This window comes from Tinamus guttatus, unplaced genomic scaffold (assembly GCF_059628265.1).
Source record: "Tinamus guttatus ecotype Peru unplaced genomic scaffold, ASM5962826v1 Tinamus_guttatus_pri_ptg000472l, whole genome shotgun sequence".
Taxonomy (NCBI): domain Eukaryota; kingdom Metazoa; phylum Chordata; class Aves; order Tinamiformes; family Tinamidae; genus Tinamus; species Tinamus guttatus.
In genome coordinates, this window is record NW_028289006.1 from 7,229,446 (window position 1) to 7,253,346 (window position 23,901).

The 23,901-nt window shown below is 39.8% G+C and overlaps 2 protein-coding genes across 3 annotated transcripts in view; both read left to right on the forward strand.

Annotated features, from left to right (window-relative positions):
- Positions 1-1,183: 1,183 nt before the first annotated feature.
- The window catches only part of POC1B (POC1 centriolar protein B), a 49,822-nt gene continuing 27,104 nt past the window's right edge, over positions 1,184-23,901 (forward strand). Inside the window, exons 1-9 of one of the 2 annotated variants that reach the window (XM_088532928.1) lie at positions 1,184-1,198; positions 1,288-1,372; positions 8,776-8,947; positions 9,631-9,810; positions 11,174-11,281; positions 11,985-12,100; positions 12,498-12,631; positions 13,431-13,499; positions 16,485-16,637. In XM_088532928.1, the coding sequence (XP_088389054.1) occupies positions 1,184-1,198; positions 1,288-1,372; positions 8,776-8,947; positions 9,631-9,810; positions 11,174-11,281; positions 11,985-12,100; positions 12,498-12,631; positions 13,431-13,499; positions 16,485-16,637 (1,032 nt within the window). Of the gene's footprint in view, positions 1,199-1,287; positions 1,373-8,775; positions 8,948-9,630; positions 9,811-11,173; positions 11,282-11,984; positions 12,101-12,497; positions 12,632-13,430; positions 13,500-16,484; positions 16,638-23,901 lie in introns of those variants that run through there. The other variant, XM_088532929.1, reaches the window with a different exon arrangement.
- Positions 1,575-3,427, forward strand: GALNT4 (polypeptide N-acetylgalactosaminyltransferase 4). Its single transcript, XM_010222937.2, has one exon. It carries the CDS (start codon positions 1,575-1,577, stop codon positions 3,327-3,329), a length of 1,755 nt encoding a protein of 584 aa, XP_010221239.2. The 3' UTR covers positions 3,330-3,427.

Genomic DNA, 23,901 nt, shown 5'->3' on the forward strand with positions numbered 1-23,901 from the left:
AGTTTGCATAACGCTAATATAGGAGGGACTGGAAGATTTTAGCATAAACCTCTAGATTCTTTTTGTGATAAGCCTGCTTTTAAAATTACTATAGTAAAGCTGTATTTGATGGTTGGACATAATTGATTTAGACTCTGCAACTTAAGAAACTCTCACAGTGGCCTAATTATTGACCTGATTCTGTACGAGTTTAATGTGAGATGTAGCTCTATAAAATACAGGCTGAATAAAGAAGTAACTGCCGTGTAAATTACCTCCCACTTGAACAGTGAACCTCAGTTTTGCTAAAGCATCCCCTCCCTTTTGCTAACTGCAGCCGCCCCTCTTTAGGCTAACACAGCTGTCTACACACTATTGTTTCAGTGATTTGGTTCCCTTCTCTAGCTTATCATGAAGCTGCATAAACATTCAGAGCACTAGTAACACCACAGTGTTGTTGATGTTTCTAAACAGAAATTCTCCAATTGCATTTCTCTTTTAAGGACAGCTTAAAGACAACTCTATACAACTGGTCTGCATACAAAATACAAACATGAATGCTAGAAAGCACTAGGAAGCCAGGAACCTATGGGGAAAAGCCTATTTAAGAAAACAATAGCACCTTAGCACTTACATTAGCTTAATGCAAAACTACGGCCTGAAGCGCTAAAGCAGCAATTCATAAGTAACAACGTTCAGATAACATTACTCAGATCCTCCACGGCTCTGAATATTTTACATCCTCCACCGATAACCTGAGGGGAGGAAAAAATCAAGAAGAGACAACCAAAAGCATTAGTAGATTTTAAAACGAGTCTCATTCTATTAAAGAGGTAGAATTTAAATCACACCGCGGGCCAACCCTCTCTAATCACACTGCGCCACCCGCCTCCCACCCCCACCCCGGCAGCCCACGGCAGTAACGGCCGCTGCCAGCGCGATGACTGCGCCCGGAGCGCATGCGCACGGCGCGCGGGTAACGGCCGCGCAGGTCCCGCCCCCAGGCAGGCGGCGGGGACACGCTGCCCGCCCGCGGCGTAGCCAGGCAACGGCGAGAGTCGAGCACCGATGCGATGGATCGGGGGCAGCGGCGAATGGGCGGACCCAAAGACGCAGCGCGGGCGCCGCGCGCGCTCGGGGCTCGGCTGGCCGCGCCTGGAGCGCGCGGCGTTTGAGGGCGCCGCGGTGCCGCCGCCGGGCGCCCATGGCCGCCGCGCTGGTAGGGGCGGCCTCGGGGCGGGCGCCGCGCCGAGGGCCTCTGGGGAAGCTGCGCACGCCTCTCACTGCGCCCCCTTCTTTCCCCTCTAGGAGGACCCCGCGCTGATCCGTTCCTTCCGCGGGCACAAGGCGGCCGTCACCGGCGTCGCCTTCCGCGCGGGCGCCGCGGGGCTGGGTGAGTGCGCGGCGGGACGGGGCGGGGCGGGCGCGGAGAGTCTCGGCCCCCTTCGTTAAGCGACAACTTTTGGAGCGAACCGCGCGGCGGGGGCGGACCCCGTCCCGCGGCGGCGGCGGGAGGAGCGGGGTGGGGAGGAAAAGAAGGAAGCAGCAGCAGCAGCAGCAGGAGGCGGCGGCGCCGCTCTCCGCCGCTCGCCGCGATGCGGCTCCGCCGGGCGCGCGGCTGGACGTGGCTGGGCCGCGGCTGCGCCCTCCTCGGCCTCCTCTCGGCCGCCTTCGTGGCGCTCGAGCTCTCCCTGTCGTCCCCGGGCGCCGGCGGCGGCGGCGGCAGCACCGCGGGCAGCGGGGGGCGGTCGCGGCGCCTCCCCGGCGGGGCGCGCGAGCCCCTCGACCTGGCGCGCCCCGTGTACGAGAAGCCGCCGGCGGATCCGCGCGCGCCCGGCGAGTGGGGCAAGGCCGCCCGGCTGGCGCTGAGCGGCCCTGAGAGGAAGCGCGAGGAGGAGCTGCTCGAGAGCTACGCGATCAACGTGCACCTGAGCGACAGGATCTCCCTGCACCGGCACATCGAGGACAACCGCATGGCCGCGTGCCGGGCCAAGTCCTACAGCTACCGGCGGCTGCCCACCACGTCCGTCGTGATCGCCTTCTACAACGAAGCGTGGTCCACACTGCTGCGCACGGTGCACAGCGTCCTCGAGACGTCCCCCTCCGTCCTGCTGAAGGAAATCATTCTGGTGGACGACTTGAGTGATAAAGTGTACCTGAAGGCTGACCTGGAGAAGTACATCAGCAACCTGAAAAGGGTCCGTTTGATTAGAACCAACAAGCGGGAGGGCCTGGTCCGCGCTCGCCTCATCGGAGCTACCTTTGCCACTGGTGATGTCCTTACGTTTCTCGACTGCCACTGCGAGTGCGTCTCCGGCTGGCTGGAACCGCTGCTCGAGAGGATCGCCGAGAACGAGACCGTCGTTATTTGTCCCGTTATTGACACCATCGACTGGAACACGTTCGAATTCTACATGCAAACCACAGAGCCCATGATCGGGGGCTTCGACTGGCGGCTGACGTTTCAGTGGCACTCGGTGCCCAAGCATGAGCGTCTCAGGCGCAAATCTGAAACCGACCCCATCAGGTCCCCGACTATGGCTGGCGGCTTGTTTGCTGTCAGCAAGAAATATTTTGAGTACCTGGGCACGTATGATACAGGCATGGATGTTTGGGGAGGGGAGAACTTGGAGCTCTCGTTTAGGGTTTGGCAGTGCGGGGGCACACTGGAGATTCACCCGTGCTCCCATGTGGGCCATGTGTTTCCAAAGCGGGCACCGTATGCTCGACCAAACTTCCTTCAGAACACGGCACGTGCCGCTGAGGTGTGGATGGATGAGTTTAAAGAGCGTTTTTACAACAGAAATCCTTCAGCAAGGAAAGAAAACTATGGAGATATATCTGAAAGAAAGCTGCTAAGGGAGCGTTTGAAGTGTAAGGATTTTAACTGGTACTTAAAGAATGTGTTTTCAGAGTTGCACGTACCGGAAGATCGTCCTGGCTGGCATGGTGCTCTCCGCAACATGGGCATATCCTCAGAATGCCTCGACTATGCCTTACCAGAACACAATCCCACTGGAGCTCACTTGTCTCTCTTTGGATGCCATGGCCAAGGAGGAAATCAGTTTTTTGAATACACATCAAATAAGGAGATTAGATTTAACTCTGTAACTGAACTGTGTGCCGAAGTCCCTGAACAGAAAGATTTCATTGGTATGAGGAGCTGCCCAAATGATGGATCTCCTATCCCAGAAAATATTATATGGCATTTCAAAAGCGACGGGACTATTTATCATCCTCAGTCAGGAAAGTGCCTTAGTGCTTATCGAACGACAGAGGGGCGGCCTGATGTGCAAATGAGAACTTGTAGCGCTGCAGATAAAAACCAGATTTGGAAGTTTGAGAAGTAATGTTTACTGCTAGAAAGAATCAAATGGACTGCAATCACCAAGGCTTTTACATACATGGGCAAAGGGCTACATTTGACTGTCTTCAAAAGTGTCTTCCTTGTAGTGGTGCAGAAACTGTGTCTACTTCCGTGAGCAGTATGGAAAGCAAAAGCAATAATGAGGTTTAGTTTCTAAAACATTAAGTCTAGATTTAGGGCTTTTTATTTTTGCAGAATGCTGATTCTCATTTTCTTATTTTGGGCTGCCTTAATTAGGGGGAAACAAAGCCTGTTTAGTGGACTGAACAGTTATTGTTTTTATTATTAAACCGGCAAGATTATCTGCTATGTCAAATTAAAGAATATATGCCTAGGGAAATAAAAGTTAAGGCTCTTGCAGCAATATTAACCAACCTACTTTGCAGTGCCGCCTTAATATATGCATTTAACATGCTCGGGTAACATGTAGGTAGATCAGACTTGCTTTCTGAATTCTGGCCTTGCAATTCTGTGTAATTTTACTGGTGAATTTTCATATCCTTAAGGATTTTAAGGTGGCAACTAACTATGTTGTTTGGAGAAGGGAGTTTTTTTTTTTTAATTAATATATATTTTAGATGGGAGTGGGGAAATGGTAGACTTTGTCTTGGATGCTTCCTTTTGGCACTTGCAGCCTTGTCCTTATGCTGGAATGGTGATCTGGCAAGGGTGGCTGGGGAATCCTCGTATATTTGGAAAGGAGAACGTAGTAGCAGTGGAAATAAGGATGTGCTCTGTGAAGACAGGAGAAGAAATAAGGATGGGTAGAAGTTAGAATTCTATTCATGAAAAAGCAAAGAGAGGATACAGCCTTGCATTAGCCATTACTGATTCTTAGCTATATATTTCTTATTTACATAGTCTTTGCGTAAGCTTTTCCACGCTAAGCCAGCATTCCTAGGGAGCTTATACAGCTGTACCATGCATCAGTTTTGCCAGTTCAGAAAAAAATTTACCTCTTACAAGCACTTGTACAAATTCTGAACTGGCAGCAGGGTAGAGGAGAAAGGCACAAAGGAAAAGTTGGGCTGTTTGCCACATGCGCTGCATTTTGGCAACAGCTGGCAGGCCCTACTCCATATGTGGAGCTCTGAAAGAACTGCAGCGTGTGCTGCTGCTTTCTAGTGATAGCAGTGTTGCAGGAGACTTGGAAGTTGGTGTTGCTTCGGTGACAGGGACTAAAGATACAAAAGACAAATCTTGAGAAACCTTATTTTTTATCTTTATTTTTTTTTTAAGGACCTCACAAGAACTTTTCATTTTCAACATATGTGGTTTTCTGTTTCCCGTTATGCGGAGTGCTGAAGAATATTGGTTTCTGAATGGTGCCACTAACTCATTTTCTTATATTTGAGTGTGGTTACAGACAATGGACATGATCAGTATTTTGTGTACTTGAAAAAAACAACTTGTGGTAGTGTCCATGTTTTTGCCCATACATTATTGAGTTGAACAGTTAACTTAATTTTGCATTTTTTTTAATTACTTTCCTTGCTATAATAGATGTTTATGGTAGAGCAGCCGCAGTAAAGTAAATGTTGACACTGAGCTGGAAGGCAGGAACTTGAGCTGGTGAGCAACGAGAATGTGGATAAACACACTCAAGGAATGCAGTAGATGCAAGTTTGCTGTAGGCGTTCGTAAGCGGACGAGTTGAAAGGGAAGCAAGTGGGACCTGAAGTAAAGGAAGGTTTGCCACAAAAAGACAAAGCAGGAGTAAATTAACATATACATTTGAATCTGCGTGACTGGAAAGAGTTGGAAGTTTTCGGTGACCACTGACAAGCAACTTATAACAGGCTAAGATAGAAGGGGAACATGGGAGAAAAATTTGCATGTGCTGATTGATGCAGGGCTGAATCATAGTAGAAATGCTTGCCACTGTGTGGCATGGGTTGTTTCGAGCCTTAGTAGCTTATTTTAAAGAGGTTACTTGCTTTTTTTTTTTTTTTTTTTTTTTTTCCTGAGCTGATTTTTTTTGGAGGGAAAGTAGAACGTCTTTACTGTATAAAGGAGGCAGAAAATGAGCTTTTCCTGCTGCGACCAGGAGTTCTTTTGTGGACCAACAAGATATGAATCATGTATAAGACAGCCACCCATTATGTACTGGGCAGCAAATTATACCAAGTACCTGCTTTTGTGAAAAGTTTGCTGTTAACTGCGAAATTACCTAGAAACAGCAGGAAAAGGACACGAGTACTCCTACATAGCAGAGGCACTGGCTGTATATGCAATGCATGCTTCCTCAGATGAAAGTAACTGAACAGTGTGAATATTAACTATGCAACTTTTTAATACAATTTTAACTTTTTTTAAAGACTTGATGAAAATTTTGTTTTGTATGGAGAGTTACTTATATGCTAAGTAAGAAATTCAAAGTGCTATTAGAGCAAAAAACAGTCTAGGTGAACCAGTCTCTGGAAGTTTGAAGACCGATTCTTTTTACATGTATCTGAACCCTTCCTTCTCTCCACCACATTCCATTATATATATATGGTTGTTTTAAAATATCAAAGCAAAAAGGAACATACAAATCAAAAGTAAATAACCTGGCCCTAAAAAAGTGCTGTTACTTCCCAATGGAAAGATTAAAAATAATAATAATAATTAAAAAAAATGGTGGTGGGTGGCTGAGCAAGGGGGGGGTGAACAAGAGGGAGAGAAGGCGTGAGAGAACAGCTACTGTTCTAAGTTCAGCTAGTGTTGAACTTAATTGTAGCAATGCTACAGAAATATTTTAATCCAGTTGTTTTTCAGTGTGTACAGATTTCTGGCAAATCTGAAACTCTGGAAGATTTTATATTGCATTATACTTTAAGAATTTAGGAACCATTTGTATATATTTTTAACTACTGATTTTTAAATCACTTAAAAGCAATTGAATGTGAATTCAACACTGAATAAATAGGGGAGGGTTTGGGGGTTTCTTTTGAAAAATAAAATTCAAAATCATAATTAAATATTGACTAATGTGCTGATTTTTTTTAAAAAAAAATTCTCTTCCATTTGTATAAGTACATACAGCATACAATGAAACTGCCATGAATTTCATGAGGCTTATTAAAGATTTGTCATAATTTATCCACTGTAATACCATATTAGGTCCCTTGATGGGATTTAATTAATATTTTTTTTTCTCCAGGTATGAAATTTTCAGAATCAATGTTAAATATGTTTGCATTTTAACCTTGTCACAATAAGATTTGCCAGGTTCCAAGTTAGGTTTTTAATGTGTTTGTTTTTACATCCACACCCACACTCTGCACACATCCTGGTATTCTATATGCCCTATAATTCGTGCACTGTGCGAGTCGATGTGCATTGAGAATACTTCAGTACCCTCCAAAAATGGACAATAAAGTGGTACATTTAGCTCATAAAGGTTGAATATCTGTATTTTTTTGTTGTTTTTTGTTGAACTTGGTTATATTCCTGATGATGATGTTTTTGGAAATGGGAATGTAATGGTGGTAATGCTATATTACAGTGCTTTATGTTTTTGTTATATATGATCTATATGATCAGTATGGACAACCTAAAAGTGCAAGTTTAATTTGTTTCAGTACAAATGCCATCACTTGTCCTTGGCATATGAATCCCAGATAGCCGTTTAAAGAACTACTTGGAACAGTGTCAGGCTTGGCCTTTGCATATATCCTTTTTTTTATAGCCTGTAAACAGAAAAGCAAATTATCTAGATAAAGTTTATCAATACTTGATTCTTTCTTTCCCCATTTTGAGAAACCTTTACTATACTTGGATATTTATAGAAAAGACAGGTTCTAAACTGGACTGTGTTGCATACTGGCATCAGCCCAGCATGAATTTTCTTTCTTTCTTTTTTCTTTTTTTTTTTTTTTCTTTTTCCCCTCCCTCTTTCAGGTAGAATTTGCAGGTAGTCATGTACTGTTACTGTTGTGTCATGGCCAAAGTGTTTTGGCTTTCGTCTCCACACACAGTTCTGGTTGTTTTTTCTGTAAGGGGTGCGTGCAACAGGCCTCTGTGGTGTAGACTTTCTTTAAAAACCTTCTGGACTTTTTTGTTTCCGATGCCTTCCATTGTGCTATTTTAATGTAGCTCTGGAGATCTGTTTGTGGGCTGTTTACTGGTGATCTGGTAACTGGTAATGAGACTGCCGAGGCCTGACACTTAATCTCATGCTGACGGAACATGAGAACTGGCTCCAGCCTGCCCTGGTGCAGAGGACTGTATGCAGTTTGTCTTGAAAGATTCTTGCTCCCATCTTTTTGAGCACTTTATGTATGTACCATATGAGCTTGAGATAAAAAAGAAATGCAAAAAAGAAAACAAAATCCCTGAAAATAGAACAAATTTATTTGGTTACTACCTTGTGCACCTTAGTGCTTTTTTTCATGTGTAAAACACTTTTAAAAATGAGTATTCATAATGGAAATCATTAACAATGCTACCTTGTGATCTCTTGTATTTAGAGAGAGAGTATGTGTGTTCCTTGTTTTACAAGCCATGAATCTTGTCGTCTGTTCCACTTTTCCAAGAGGCTGTCTTCAAATTCTATTTTGTTTTTTGTTTTACTTTTCTATCTGTTTTTTATTTTGCTTTTCTATCTGCAAGCTTTTCTACCCTTTTCTGAATCGGAAGAAAAAATTGTTCAAGTACAACTAGAGCCTGCTAAAAAACAAACAGCTTTGGAAAGCTGGAAGGGAAGGAATAGCCCATGTTTATGTGTCAAATTCAGACACCTGATACAAGTGCAGGGATAGTCTTGACCCCATCTTTTACCAGAAAACAGTATATTTTTTAAGTAAAATGACTGAGCAAAATCCTTGTGGGGAGTTTAACATTTGATCTGTTTTCAAGCCTAGTCATGATATATGTGCAATACGTAGACTCTTCTCTGGCTGTTTGTGCTGTGTTAGTGCCTGCAGCAGATTTATCTTCCTTTCTTTCATGTCCTCTCCACTTTCTAGGAGCTCACTATTCTTCCCTCCCTTCCCGTTTCTTTCTATTAATAGGCCAAATGCTTCACATTCTACTTTTGAGCTGGTCAAGTGTTAGCAATAAAAGTGTGGTATTTGGGTAGAGTTTCAGAATTATATTTAGAGATTAATATCAGTTTGTGTACCCAAAGTATTAGGAACTGGTGTCTTAAATTAGTTCTCTGAATTAGCTTCTTTATTCCCCAAGTTAAACGGTTAGAGCTTTAAACATATTCTATCTTGGAAACGAGAGTGAAATTCTGAGCATATCATTGTAAAGTGTCTTCTCTTGCAGTGTGAATATTAAGTAATGAGAATTCTGGATTGATTCATAATGATGTACTTTTTTTTTTTTTAATCCTTAAAGTGTTTTATAAGCCAGTTGGCTCAATTCTTGGGCCGAGTGGTATGATTTTTACTTAGCTAATGATTTGCTGTGATAGACAATATCTTTTAATTATTTCTTGCCAGCTACATCTTCTCTGGATAGGTGTCTTATGCTTTGGAGGCTGAAGGCACAGTGCAGAGCGTTCAGATTTGCAGGTCACACGGACGCTGTGACGGGCGTGCAGTTCTCCCCGGATGGGCAACTCGTTGCTTCGGCTTCTCAGGACCGTACGGTCCGACTGTGGATTCCCTGCATGTGAGTATAAGTGGGCAATGATGGCTGTGGGTTTTGTTGCTGCTTTTATGTGCACTGTGAGTATTGGAGGAACTTGATCTGGTAAATGTTTCTGTTGCCTTCCCACATCCGTCACTGGGCTTTGTCAGAAACAGAGACTGGTGGGAGACTAATAACACAGTCCTTTACTCCACGTTATTCTGTAGTTCCCAAGGAAAAGTATAGCAATTCAGAGGTTGTAGGGCTATTTCTCTGGCTCAAAGGATATATTTCTTCTCATAAGGATTACATAACTAGGTCTCATTTGGTAGAGACAAGTGGTAAAGAAAACCAAAATATCATTTGGGGGCGGGGGGGGAGTTTCTTTCTCTTTAGACTTTTATTCTCAGGTGGCAGTGATTATGAACTATTAGAATGATCTTAAACTAGCACTACTTAAGCTTTAATTAAATTCTCTTCTAAATAGTATATGGAGGCAAATGCTGCTACTTAATTGCACTGTATTCTACAATTGGTTATCTAAAAATTTGGAAGTCTACATTCTAGTGTTTGCTTTACAAATAGGAAAAACTAATGGCAACGTGATAGTTTAGCTGGGCTGCATCGTTTTGGTTTTTGATTAAATGTATAGTCTTCCAGATTTATAAACAGTAGTTCGGTTTAATATTTTCTTGTTTGTTTTTCTTTCCCCCGCCCTGGCCCAGTCATGGAGAATCATCGGTACTAAAAGGCCACACGGCACCTGTTCGTAGCGTGAGCTTCTCGCACGACGGCCACTTTCTAGTTTCAGCATCCAATGATAAATCAATAAAAATATGGAGCGTTCACCGTCTGCGCCTCTTCTTTTCTATATCCCAGCACACTCACTGGGTTCGCTGTGCCAGGTAGGTGTCTGCAAGCAAGCAGTTTGGGTGAATTCCGTGCACAAAACTCCTAATGCAGGATGGGTGCTGCCCAGGGCCAGAACTAAGACGGGGAAATTCTGTGAATGGTAAAATTGATCCATCGGTAGTAAGTTTGTAGTCAGTAATGTATATATAAATGCTTTATATATATTCTCATACACATATAAATGTGTAATCTAATTGAAATCTAATTGAAAGCCCATTATTATTAGCATACATATATTCATTTAAACATCTGTCATAGGTTGTTAAAATAAGTATGGTTCAGAAAAAATATTTTAAAGGAGAGGTGGGGTCTTCTATAATAACAATAATTTCAGTTGATATCTTACCTCAGTCATGCATATTTTTGTGTCGTATTGATAACTTATTTCTCAGCATTCACTCTTATCTAGATTTCTTTATAATTAATGGAAGAGGTTTTCTTACATATTCTTAGAATTACATATTACATATTCTTATTCTTAGAGAACAGTAAGGGCATAAAAAAGAGTGGTCAAGAACTAGAATGAGTTATACCTACAAAATTGGAAAAGATGAAAGGAAAGGTCTTCATATGGAAAGTACCTTGCTTAAAGGTAGAACAGGCCTTCAAAAAAGAGAAAAGATATTTAACTGTTTTGTTTTCATATTAACAGAAAATAGACATATTAATAGAAGATCTATAGCTAAGAAAATTCTGTTAAACATCTTAGGAAGAAAATTTGATAGTGGTGAATTGCAGAGTCCTGCAAAGTTCTGAAATATCTAATGATTGAGAAGAAAAATTAAATTTCTAAAAAATCATATTTGATTTTATTGAATAATATTCCAGTATTGTTTTTACTGCAGTTGGTCACTATGAGGAATAATGAGAAATGGTGAAATTACAGACAAAACAACCCTTTTAAAAACCTAGTTTGTTAGTTGAGGAATGGTCTCGAATGTTTTGCTAGGAGTTTGGAAGTCTAGAGAGAACTCACAGGAGAATATATATGTAGGTTAAAATTGAATGTAAAGTTCCATCATGTCCTCTTTTTCTTTCCCACCCCTTTCTATAATGAGCTTTTTTGGCATCTAAAATGCCTCCTTTAGACTTTTCTTTCCCTCACCTATGGACTTGTTTTTAATTCACTGTAGTTGATTGTGTAATAAATAACTAAATAAGAAATAAAATTTAAAAAAAAAATAGAAAATGGAAAAAGCTTTTTTTCTTCACTCTTATTTACCGAGTAATTGAAAATATTCTTATAACTCTTATTTCCAAGCAGGCTTTCTTGGTTTTGGTGTATTGCTACCAATGTGTTTAGTATTGAACATCTGATACCACTAGAATATGAATGCATATGTTTACATATTCTAGATTTTCACCTGATGGAAGGCTAATAGCATCTTGCAGTGAAGATAAAACTGTTAAAATATGGGATACAAGAAATAAAACATGTGTTGATAGCTTCATAGATTATGGAGGGTAAGTGTTACTCTCTTTAAAAAATCAATGAAATGTGTAATTTTAATGACATGGAAGTCATCATTTCTGCTGTTAACATCTGTATGTCATAGCTAAAATTACATTAATGTTCTACCCTCCGTTAAAACTGTAATGCTCACTTTGCATTTTCCTAAAGAGGTTAAGTGACTATGTGTACCCAGCTGTAAGAAGTAACCCTTAGAGAAGTTGGATTATTTAGTGGGCTTTGACTTTGTTCATGTTTCCCTTGTGTTTTTTCTTTCTGCTTGGATCACTTTGTTTAATATCAGGGCCTTTAGCAGGAAGAAAAGTTTAGGAAATCTCCACCTATATATTCACTAGTGGTGTTGCTGAGGAAGGTGTTCTGTTAGCTTCAGTGATCTGCTTCGTTTAGTAACGAAAAATACACACTACTCACAACCCTTGATATTATACCAATATCTTCATGTTCAGGGCCAGCTTTGCTTTCTTCTGCAAATTTTATACAATATAGATTGTGAAGATTTAAACCAGGATGATTGTACTGTCTTCTCAGCAAAATACAGGTTATACAATCTGACTTACCAGGCACATCTGTTTTTTTTTTCATGCTTGTCTGAAATGCCTTACTTGAGGTTTTTGTGGCACGTTATGCTGTTAATATTAAACATCAAATATTTCTACCAAAATGAATAATCAATCTATTTTCGTGAATTATGTTTAGATTTGCAAATTTTGTGGATTTCAATCCAAGTGGTACATGTATAGCTTCCGCAGGCTCCAATCATACAGTGAGACTGTGGGATATTCGAATGAACAAGCTACTACAGCATTACAGAGGTAAAAACAACATGGTTTGTTGCATTTTCTTTCAACTGGAGTTCTTTGCAACAAAATGTGATCAGTGTTAATGCATGACTTAATTCCTCACTGTGAAAAGTGGGGAAAAAGGTACTGGTATTTTACAAGTATTCTTTCTGAGGATCTGCGGATTAGACAGTCTTAAACAAACAAATGAAAAAATGAACTGGATCCTGGTTATTCCTTTGCAATGGTGCTCTCAATTTTTAGAATAGAACTTAGTAAATGTTTTAGAGATTCTCCTATGCACCCAAGACTTTTGTTTGTTTGTTAATGGAGTCATTTTTTCTTTGGGAAATAGAAAAGAGGTAATTATTTGAAATGTACGTTTTATTTCTTAGACATCTCGTATCTGATCATAGTCCTATTTAATTAGTTCACAGAGCAGGGGTTAACTGTGTGTCGTTCCATCCTTCTGGTAACTATCTCATCACTGCTTCTACTGATGGCACCCTTAAGATTTTGGACCTCTTAGAAGGAAGGCTTATTTACACACTTCATGGACACAAGGTATACAAAATAATTTTATTCGAATTAAGATCTTAATAGGTTATGCAAAATCTTTTCACAGGGAAAATAACATTTGTGCCATCATGTCTTGTGTCTTGCTACTTGTGGAAAAATGTCTAGTAGAGCATTAATCCAGCCTGTCAGAAATGGCGAAGGAGGTGCATCCACCCTAGCCCCAACAGCACACTTAATCAGTCAATATTGTATGCATGTTTAATAATGAGTAATAGTTCTCATTTTGCATTAATTAGGAAATAATTAATTTTAGAAATCAAGAGTTAATTACCTGGCACATTAATTCTTTGTCTGCACTACTGAAAAGTAGTGCAATAGCTCTCCAGCTGAGGGAGGGGGAAGTTCATGAAAGATACTTTTTGTGAGGGATGACAGCCTTTCTTCCTTATCTTCCAATGCAAAACAAACCCTACTTTTGATAACAAATCTCTCAAACACGTTGTCAAATATATATTGCATTATTAAATACATTTTTTCATTGTTTTAGTTCTCTGTAAAAGCTACAGGCAATGCCATTATCTTCCCATATTTGTTTGTAGTAATCATAATGCAAACTCTTATCAAGATGTGCAATATTTATTCTTTCTTAATAAAATTGAGTTTCATAAGGAATAGTTTAACTGCAGTGAAATTTTTATCTTGTTAAAATTGAAGAATATATTTATATTAACATTATATTTTATACTAAACTACTGCCTGGAAGTATTTTTCTCTTTGCATTAAAATACTATGACTACAGTAATAACATAATTTTGCAGTGCACTAATTAGTTTTTACTTTACAGGGACCAGTCCTTTCTGTGGCTTTTTCAAAAGGTGGTGAAAAATTTGCCTCAGGCGGAGCAGATGCTCAGGTTTGTGATATTGGCTTTTTAAATTTAAAGTCTTCTCAGTGCTTGGTACAGTAAATAAGAGTTTAACATAATGTGCCAAACTAACATGTTAATTGTAGTTGACATGATTCCCTTGCCTTTCTTCTGTTGTGTTATATAGGCATTATTTATCCTAAATTTAAATTTGAGGAGGCAAGTGTTAGATATATAGTTGGAAAAGTTAATCTTAACTACTTCAATTGAATATTATGAAGAGAAGAAGGCCACAGCACTGGGCATTTCTATTATACAAATTATATTAAAGGAGTGATTTTTAAGTATAAATATTTTTAAAACTTTGCAATTCAATGTCAAGAAAGTAGTTTTGCTGAATACACATTTCGTTAGGTTTTCTCTTTGTTTAAATTTGCTATTCCAACCGTATTTGTTGAGTGAAATTTGAAATATATTTCAAGAAGTAATAGAAAGAAATAGCCTTGAGAATAATAATTTCTTTTGAATCAAAAATATCAGTATGTTTAAAATGAATATAACTCTCTGTTTTCAGTTGATGCTTCAGGTAGTATCCTTTCTAGAAATGATTTAGAGACTCCCAAAAGAAATAGAAAAAGAGTTGCTTTCCATCACAAGGAATTAATGAGAAGCAATGACAATTATTAGAAAGATGCAATCTTTTGATATTAAGTTTGCAAGCAGGAAAAAGAACAAGAATGGTGGAGAAAGATGTATATTCCTTGAGCCCCTATTGCCTTCTTTTGTTTTCATGCTCAAGCTTTTGTATGAGTGTTCTCCATCCCAAAAGGAAACTTTGATTCTTAGGGATTCCTGAATTGTTGACCTCTTTCCCTTTGGTTTTTATGAGGATTGGTATAGGATACCTTTACATTAACTTAGCTTGAGAGAAAGTGACGTTTGTGAGGTACTTAATCAGGTCACGTGCTGGAAGGTTCATCCTAGAAACGCTGAGAATGGAGGAGTCGTTGAATTAAGGCAAGCTCAATCCCGCCGTATTCCAGGAACGCCTGGTCCATTGCAAGGTTCCTTTGAGCTCGGGGCTGCCGAGCACGCGTGTGTTCAGTGCAGCAATGTCACTGCCTCTCTGCTGCTCTGACTCCATGCAGTAAAGCCCTTGGGACATGGGATCGTGGAACGAGTGCAATATTTATTATTAGAATTTTTAATTATAATTTTTGCAATATATATGCAAAATCTGTAAGATGATTCCCAGTAGATTTCGGTGTATTGGTGTCATGCTCAATGTATGAGAGGAAAGAAAGTTTCATAAGAAAGTGATTTCTAGGTAAAACTACCATAACCACTTCTTACTGTGTGTTTAGTTGCTAGCTCTTTTTTATTTTCCGTATTAAAAAACATTTTTTTCAGTTGATTATCTCTTCATGTTAATTTTTATGTGGGAGAGAGTCACTTTTTTGTCAACCTCATTTTTATACCTTAAGTTTTAAAATATACAGTATTACATTCTGTGTATGTTCTATTGTGCTAAGTATTGATATATATGGCTTTATCTAGAGCGAACAGGAACGTGTTCCTCAGCTTCTATTTGCTGCTGACGTATTTGTACACGTGCCCCTGCTCCGCAAGCACCAGTGTTTGCTGACCGCTCCACATGGCCCGTGCAGGGCTGCCAGCAGGGTAGCAGTGGGAGCTCCTCTGCTTACTTGGATGGATTTAATATGCCTACTGCAAATGTAGATCTCCAGAATTGCCCTGCATTAAGCCTTTTAGGGAATATTTATTTGAAAAGTTCTTGTAGCAGATTTTCATGGGCAATAGCAAGTTGATTAGCACAGTCTTGCTGCAGAAATACCATCTCCTGCAGTGCAGAATCCAGAATGTACTGTCTGCTCACGGCATGAGTTGAGGGCAGCTGATCCATTGTATATTTACCATAGATTACTTGCTATGTACTCATTCTTCTGAGACCATGTTATTTTCAAACAGACAAAATTTGTGGATTGTTGTTGTTTTACTTTGGTTTTTCTCTGTCAAACAAGGAAAATCAGTATCTCTGCTTCTAGTTTCAGGTTTCTTTCTGATCAGTGCTCAGCCAACTGAGAGCTTTATTCAGAAGCATATTAAGATAATATAACAAGCACTGGATACTCCTTTGTTTCTTCCTTTTTGCTTCGTTTATTGATCACCAAAAAAAAAAGAATATTATACACTTCAGATGTCTTGACCACGCATTCATATGCCCAGTTATTTCACCTACCACTGTCACTGAGAAATTTAAGAATTTTAACACTTGCTTTTAAGTGAAAGAGCAAAGTTACACCTGTTTCTCTTCAGTAGTTGCCTTGTGCTGCCTTGAATGGTGACTTGCAATTGAATTATGGCCCTTTGGGGTGGGAGGGAATTGTTATGTCCTGTAACTACCTGGAAATATAAAGAAAAATACTTCCGTATGGAATCCTTTTCTTTCTAGACTTGTGCTCAAGCTACTTTGTATAGTTTGCATTGCAAGTGGGATACTGAGGCAGCCATGGATGAGTCCTTGCTAGGCTTAATCAAGTTTAATCCTGTTACCGTGGCAGGTTTTCAGTTTAGAGTGGGAGATAACATTTTTGGATCTTGAGCAGCTCAAAGGGCTCACTGCTGATGAAAGCAAAGGGTCATGTTTCTACTACGTTCCTTCTATATCTATGTTATTCAGATACCACTCAGTGCTGAGCCAATTAAAATTGCTAAGCCAGCAGAAAATTAGTCTGGAAAAAAGCACGGAAAAACTCAAGGCCATAAAAATGTGGAAAAAAATATATTTTAGAGATCTTTAAGACTTGATTTTTTTTTTCTTCTAAATGAGATTAAACTACAACTATTAGACTTGCACTAAAAGATACCACAGGGGAGTGCTTGTGATCAATGATGGTAGCAAGCTTAGGCTAATGTTATGATCTATTGGTAGTAACAGAGCTCTTTGAAAAATTATGATTTAAGTATTGAATAGCCTTGAAGTGGAGTTACTGATATTATGTCTTTTCACAGGTATTTCTGTGGAAAACCAACTTTGATTCACTTGATTATAAAGAAGTTCTTAAGCAACATGTTAGAAGAATGCATACTGATGACCCTCCTCACCTTCTTGATATTTACCCAAGGTCACCACATCCCCATAATGAAAGATTTCAGTCAGTTGAGGTAAGTGCAGTAGGTACTCTAATACATACAACCCAAAGCAGTAAACACCTTCTGTCTAGCACTTATGGTTAAATGTGGGCTATTTACACCAGATAGTCTTTTTTTTGTATACAGTATTTCGGAAACCACCATAAGTAGCAGGAACAGTGTGGCCAGCAGGAGCAGGGAAGCGATCACCCCACTGTACTCTGCGCTGGTGAGGCTGCTCCTCGAATACTGTGTTCAGTTTTGGGCCCCTCACTACAAGAAGGACATAGAAGTGCTGGAGTGTGTCCAGAAAAGGGCAATGAAGCTGATGAAGGGACTGGAGCACAGACTTTGTAAGGAGTGGCAGAGGGAGCAGGGGTTATTTAGTCTGGAGAAGAGGAGGTTCAGGGGAGACCTTATCCCTCTCCACAACTACCTGAAAGGAGGTTGCAGTGAGGCGGGAGTCGATCTCTTAGAAGAGTACCAGAATAAGTACCCCAAGAACGAGATGCTTGACAGCTTGATTAACAAACCTCTCTGCCAGACAATGTCCCTTTTCTGTAAGGTCAGTGAAGGAAGCCACTAAGCGTAATTCGTTTTAGTACCTGCTTTCAGCACAGGTGGTCAGTTTTGGAACTCAGTCGCAGTATTTGCCATCATATTAAACTGCTCTTACTTTACCAGTATTTTGCTTCAAGATCCGCTCAAAGTGCACCCCTTTATAACCCGTGCTAAACAAACATGTTAGCACCTTGTTTATTATCAACCCTGAAAGGACACATAAAGCAAATTTTATCTGAATGCCAAATTATTTATAATGTCAGCTTTGAAAGATTTAATTTAAACAAATGTCAGCATCTCTGCTGTAACATTTTTGCGGTAGTTTTACAGGCTTCTGGATTAGCTGCTCTCTATTAGCAAAGGAAGTTTAGGGCTTTGTCATTGCAAACTTTGAGGCTCCCCTGGTATCTTGCCAACATTCTTCTCTTGCTCAGTCTGGGGATCTTAACAGTAAGGTTACTATGCCTGATTTTCAATTAACATCACTTTATGTGCAGAATATCCTGCTCTCAAACCGCCATGAAGTATATTGTATTTACAGATTGGTAAACTGATACTTAGCTACTGATAAAGTTTTAATGAAATGAATATTACTATGATGCCATTTTTTATTTGTAAATTAAGCAATTTAATAGAAGTAACAAATGAGGTCTCTTTTGCAACTTATTTTCAGCATTCATTTAATAAGCATCAAAGTGAAGGTACCAAGTTTAGTTGCTTCGTGTGTGGCTTTCCCTGTATTCACTGCCTCTCCTGTCTATCCAAACAAAAATGTAGTGTGTTATAGTGAGGAAGAATGGACCTCACTATCTGCCTGCATATAGCCATAATTTATCTACAGGAAATAGTGCCAGGTTATAACCACCACTCACATGCTTTAGTTACACTAACTATGCTTGAAATTTTGTAGTGTCCCTAAATACTGTTCACAGCAATAAAGCAATGTTTTGCAGTCTTCCTACATATTGCCTCCCTTAACTGAAAAATAAAGCATTTCTACCCCCATTGTGCTACAGTACTTTAAAACTTTGCTCATATTAAAAAAAAAAAAAAGAAATCCAACCTTTTTCTTGCAATAGGAAGTTGGGGATTTTATCACCAAGTGGTCTGACTGCAACCTCAACCTTGTTCTTCGAGGTTCTTACTCATCATGTCCCCAGTGTATCAGGAAAGCAGGAAATGAATTGCAGAAATGTTGATTAGAGGGAATTTCTGGAGGTCACCCAGCCCTACCCCCTTCTTGCTGGGGGAATGTTTCCAGGAGTCAGTCAAGGGATCCCTGTCTTTGCCTACTTGGCTATGGAACGAGGATGGAGATTGCACATCCCTTCTGGGTGATCTCGTGCAGCGCCGCACAGCCCTCCCAGTGAAGCAGCTTTCCGTAGTGCCCAACCTGAGCCTCGGACTAAATTCATAGTTTCCTGCTTTCTCTTTATTTTCTTGTTCATGAGGAACAGGGTAAGAAGCCTGGGCTTAACTGAGCTTTCTTAAGAAACTTGGTAGCATACGCAAGTATTACTGGCAGATAAGAAGACAGGAAATTGAAAGAACTGATTATCTTTTAAAGTTTGCTACAAGCAACTGCAATGTCATCTAGATACTCCAGATATGTTAAAAATGCATTGAATGCTGAGATGAATCCTAATCATTGTCCTTTCTTGAGATAAGGATTTTTAAAAAAATGGTATATTTATTTGGAAATAGTGTATTTATTCAATAGTGTAGCTGTAGTGAATTATACTAAAAATAAAACTTTCCATTTAGAGAAAAGTTGCATTTCCAAATTTTCCATATTTTTGTATTATTAATCCTTAGTATGCCAGAGGCCTCCTTAAAGCTGTTGAAAGACTGTTCAAACTTATTAAAAAATGTTATTTCAACCTAAATTGTTTTAGTTTTGTATCTTGAGCATAAATATCTTCTATTGATTTTCATTTCCCATTAAAATCTTCAGTATAGTTTTGGAAGCAAATTTTTTTTTCTGGATGAATAAAACGTGAGTCTACACTAGGTGGCAGTAGAAATAAGAGAATGGCTATTGCTTGCTTGCCCTGAGAACTCCAGGCTAAGGCGAAAACAGTTTAATTGTATTTAATTTTTCCCTTGTATATTTGCAAAGAGCTTTTTTACAGCACAGTACATCACTTTTTCAAAGACATCGTGTGTCATTCAATTAAAACTTGCTCATTTATCTTCATTCTGTTACTTCATGATACTATTTTTGAGATAACATCAATGTTTTATGAAAGGCATTATAAAAGTGTGAAGTAAGACCTGCTGGGTTCTTTTAGAGAATATACAGTATTGAATATACTGTATTTAATCCAGCAGAGGGATATATGCAGGGGCATATGCATTTACTTAAAGCATATCGTGAAGAATTAATGTCCTTAGTTGATTCTGCTGTGTTAGATCCTCCCTTATTTCTCTGCTGTTTTAAGCAACAATCATAATTCCTACTTTTTATTTTCTTAAAGTAGATTTTTGTTTTGCACTAGAGTCTTTGTAAATCTCTAATTCCCTCCGTGTGAGGTTCTGAAGAACCTTTACTTTAAAAGCGTAGGAGGATTCGGGGTTGGGTTTTGTTTTTGTTTTTAATTCTATGGGTCAGCGCTTGATAATATGTATCATAATCTAGTTTACCAAATAATCAAAGGTTTTTTTTTTTTTTTAAAAAAAGCACCAACAACTTTAATGCATGATTATTCTCTTTACGTTACTTCTTAGTGTTCTGGTTTTCTCTCTCTCTTGGGAGAAAAAAAAAAAGTTTGATGGGATTATTTCTCAGTTAACTCAGTTAACTGTTAACTGCCTTGCTTTGTCAGGAGATGTGTTGAGTGAGTCATTTGAAACTTTTTTATTTAGCTCCATTACTTTTTTAGTTCCATTAATTTAGAGCAATATTACATACAACAAATGAAAAGGGTGTAGTTACACGCTTCATGCTTTATGCTGCTTTTTCTTCATGTGCTGTGCTGTTCTTGAGTTGGTGCTTAACAATTCTATACATATTTAGTTCTCTATGGAGTCAATTTCTGCAACACCAGACAGTGGTTCCTATTCTCCTCCTCCCCTATCTCCGATAAAGTGGAAGCCAGAAATATTTGCAGAGGAGACTTGCATTCCAGTGCCAGGATGTGATACTTCTGCATAAGCAGCACATTTCCTTTATATAGTCATACCACTTATTTATTTAGCAGTGTAACATCAGAAAAAAACATGTAACTGTGTTTGCAATAGTTTTGTTTTATGTAACAAGGAGATTTTATTGCAAAGAAGGTAACAATTGTTAGTGATAGTACTACAGTAATTGAAGTCTACATCATGATATAAATAGGTGATGGGCATCTGCTGTCCCTGTTCTACAGAGTCCTGCAGGTGCAATGTCCTCTGGTCTTTTCAGTCTCCAAAGGGTACGTGTCCAAAACGGACCGGGCTCAGCTGCCAATGGTGCCAATGACGTTTAGCCAATGTATTTATTACAGGAAGCTCTGATGGTCAGACACAGATGAGACTTTTTTATGCTGGGCACTAAATAGACAGTTTATTTAGACCTATTTATAAACCTTTAAACATTTTAAATAAGCAGTAAATACCTGTTTCCTGGCTCATTTAAATAGAGAAAGAGTGAAATTTTGGCATAGGGTTTTTGCTGTGTCAGCACCAAAGTCCAGTTAAAATCATGGAACTTCCAGGTAAACAAGAAGTTACTGGTTAGACTGTGTTACCTGGCTCCCTTTCATCTTTTGCCTTTCTTTCCTTTAAGCTTATTTTACAAAATGGGGGAGAGAGAGAGTGAGAGAGAGGGAGGAAGGGAAAGGGAAAAGGAGAGAGAGAGAAAAAAAAAAGGCCACTTAATCCTAATATCTACAGCTTGAGGAAGACTTCTAACAGCTCTCAGTTCTTATATCCCTGTAGGAGCGATAGTTTCCTGATCGCCTCCAGAGAGCTCCTCAATTGACCCAAGAACAATCTGAATTAGAAGTCAGAATACCTACCAAAAGAGCTCATGGATGAAGAACAGCTTGTCTAAACTGAATTCAAGAAAATCTAAGCACTGTTAGTCAGAAATGGTGACTTAAAGAGTTGAGATATCCCTTTAATGAAGTCTTGTCATCTCTGATTTGTCAGTACTGCAAAGCAGGAGGATGCTTGAATGATCAGGTGACATATGAGTTCAGATATGCCCTTTTTTTTCCCCTCCAGCTTGCTAGGAAACTTTGTAGCTCCTTTTCTTTTTCCATAACCACCCTTCCCCCATGAAGATCTCACTGTAGTGAACTTTATTTATGCTAGTTCCAATCTGAATTGCATAACATAACTTATAGAAATCCAAATAAGCTGAATGAGAAGGCTTCAGGCAGTACGAGATGCTATTGCCTGTCTTTGCTGGCTGCTAATTCTAGTTTAAAGCTCTCCTAGCTGCTTACTCAACTAATGGATGTGTAACCCAAAGGCTCTCCCTCCATTTCTAGATCAAGCAGTTTAAGTTGAGGGAGTCCCACGGAAGCAGTCACGGAATGAGCAGCTCAGACTGGGCTAGAGTGTAAGCCCTCGGCTGAGGTGATGGGCCCTTTCTTCTTGAATAGGCAAGATAAGATGCTGCTTCTGTCTAATAAATCCCCAACGAGGAAAAAAAAATCACGAGGCAGGTGTGGAGGGTTTGTTTGTTTTTAGTTGAAAGAAAGATAACTGGAAGTAATGTGGTCTTTTCATTTCTCTTTACTACTCCAGACTTCGTGATGGCTTGTCATGTAGAGTTTCTGAGAATTTTGTCAGTCCATAAAATAGTTGATACATCGTGCTCAGAGGGCAAATATGTTAGGCTGTGATGCACCCAGATAATAAAATGATAAGGAGAATATGCAGTGCAGCTTTCATAGGGAGGAGAGTCTGGTTCTTAAGTCAAAACCAAAGATAAATAAAAGCAGCAACTTTTTCTTTTTTTTTTCCCTCGGTTCTTTATATTCTCTTATTTTTTATTAATATTTTACTTTTCAGGAAAGAACATTAGGAAAATATTGTTATAGATTATTTCCTATAACCAACAATAAATAAGTAGTCAAACTACAATCCTAAAAAGTCAAATTTTTAGACCTTGTGATGATATATAAGTATCTGAAATAGAATGTTCTCTCTTGCATTGAATTCAGCCTCTGCTCTTATACAATTTTATATGGCTTTTGGGACAGCAAGGTTTCTGTTTAATTGGCTCCCTTATCGCAGAAGTCAGTGTTGCCTCATACCTGTTTTCCACAGTAATGTTTTTCCTGTTATTTTAAAATATCGGGAGTATCATATAAGAAGCAAGCAAGTCTGAATTGCTCTGATAAGTGACTGAGGAAGGTGAGCATGAAACCTGAAATGGAGCTACCTCTGCAGCAGAATGAATGCTCACAGATGCCTTTGGCACTAATGATGCAGCACTTTAGTAAGGCAACTTGGGCTCCCATATATTCACTGAGCCAGAGCGGCTGCAACCATATTGAGCCCAGGTGAAGTTGTTTTGCGCTTTCCATTTTACTCTAGTGAGCTTCATGCCACACACCAATGCTCACTTACCAAAAAATGATGGTAATGGAGCTTGGAAGCTGTAGTGTGAGACTGTGTGCCAGGATGTGCCTGTCATGTGCAACAGGCTGGGGCCCGGCTTAATGTAAAAACCTGGGTGCTGCATGCAGAAACCAGGGGTGCCAGAGCTCTCAAGTCCATAGTCATCCATGACCCTTCTGCCCTTGGGTATTTTCTTCCTTCGTGGAAGAAAGAACAAAAAAAAACAGCCTACCGCTTCACCCACAAGTGACTGGAACTAGAGAATACAACTTAAAATGGTGTTTAGGAGCCTTCAAACAAATGTGTTTGTGTGCCCACACTGATACAGGAGGACAAAGAAGGGGAACCACACAAAATATTCAAGAAGGCAATGCTAGGACAGATGCTGGTTAAGCCACTGTGAATGACGACTAAGAAAGCCCTTAATTTCAATGCAAACTAGAGGTGCTTCCTACATGTTGAACAAACTGAGCTCAAGGACCCAGACACATCAGGCTGGGAACCTTCGCAACTGGCAGTGTCATGGCAAGGGCTGCAGCTGTCTCATCAGAGAATGCTTGTTTGGCAGAAAACGTGGAATTTCTGGCCGATGAAATACTTGATCTTAGTGCCTCATCAAAGTGCCTCTGTGTGTGCTCAATTTTCCAATTAATGCAAAGATGGAAGTAGGTGGTATTAACATGATGCAGGTTTGTGGCTCTCTGCCATTGAGCCACAGGGTGCTTCCAATCCTGATATTGTGGAGCTAGGTGGTCAGAGCACAAATGCTGTAGGTTCACTCTGAGCATGGGTGCCAGAAGCCCCTGGTTCTGGTAAAGCTGAAGAAGTGGGATGGTTTTTAAACCTGTATTCACTGTAGCTGAAGGAAGTGGGTGTGAACTAGAGACAAACTAAAGCAGCCAGCAACCACGTGAGAGCTACCGCTTGCCATGGGTTATAGTTCTGCAAACTTGCTAGCAGTGATAAATTAGTGTTCCATATTTTACCTTAACTCTAATGCATCTTGTGCATCTGTGTCAATTTAAAAACAACCAAAACAAGTATAAGATTCAATATAAGAGGGATACATGCAAAACTTTTGAAAGCAGCTGCAAGAAACGCTTAATGAATTCAGGAAGTATTTGATTGGTACCTGCAGTTCACTGTTTCAGCAGCATTATTGGCTACTCTTTAGTAAACTTCT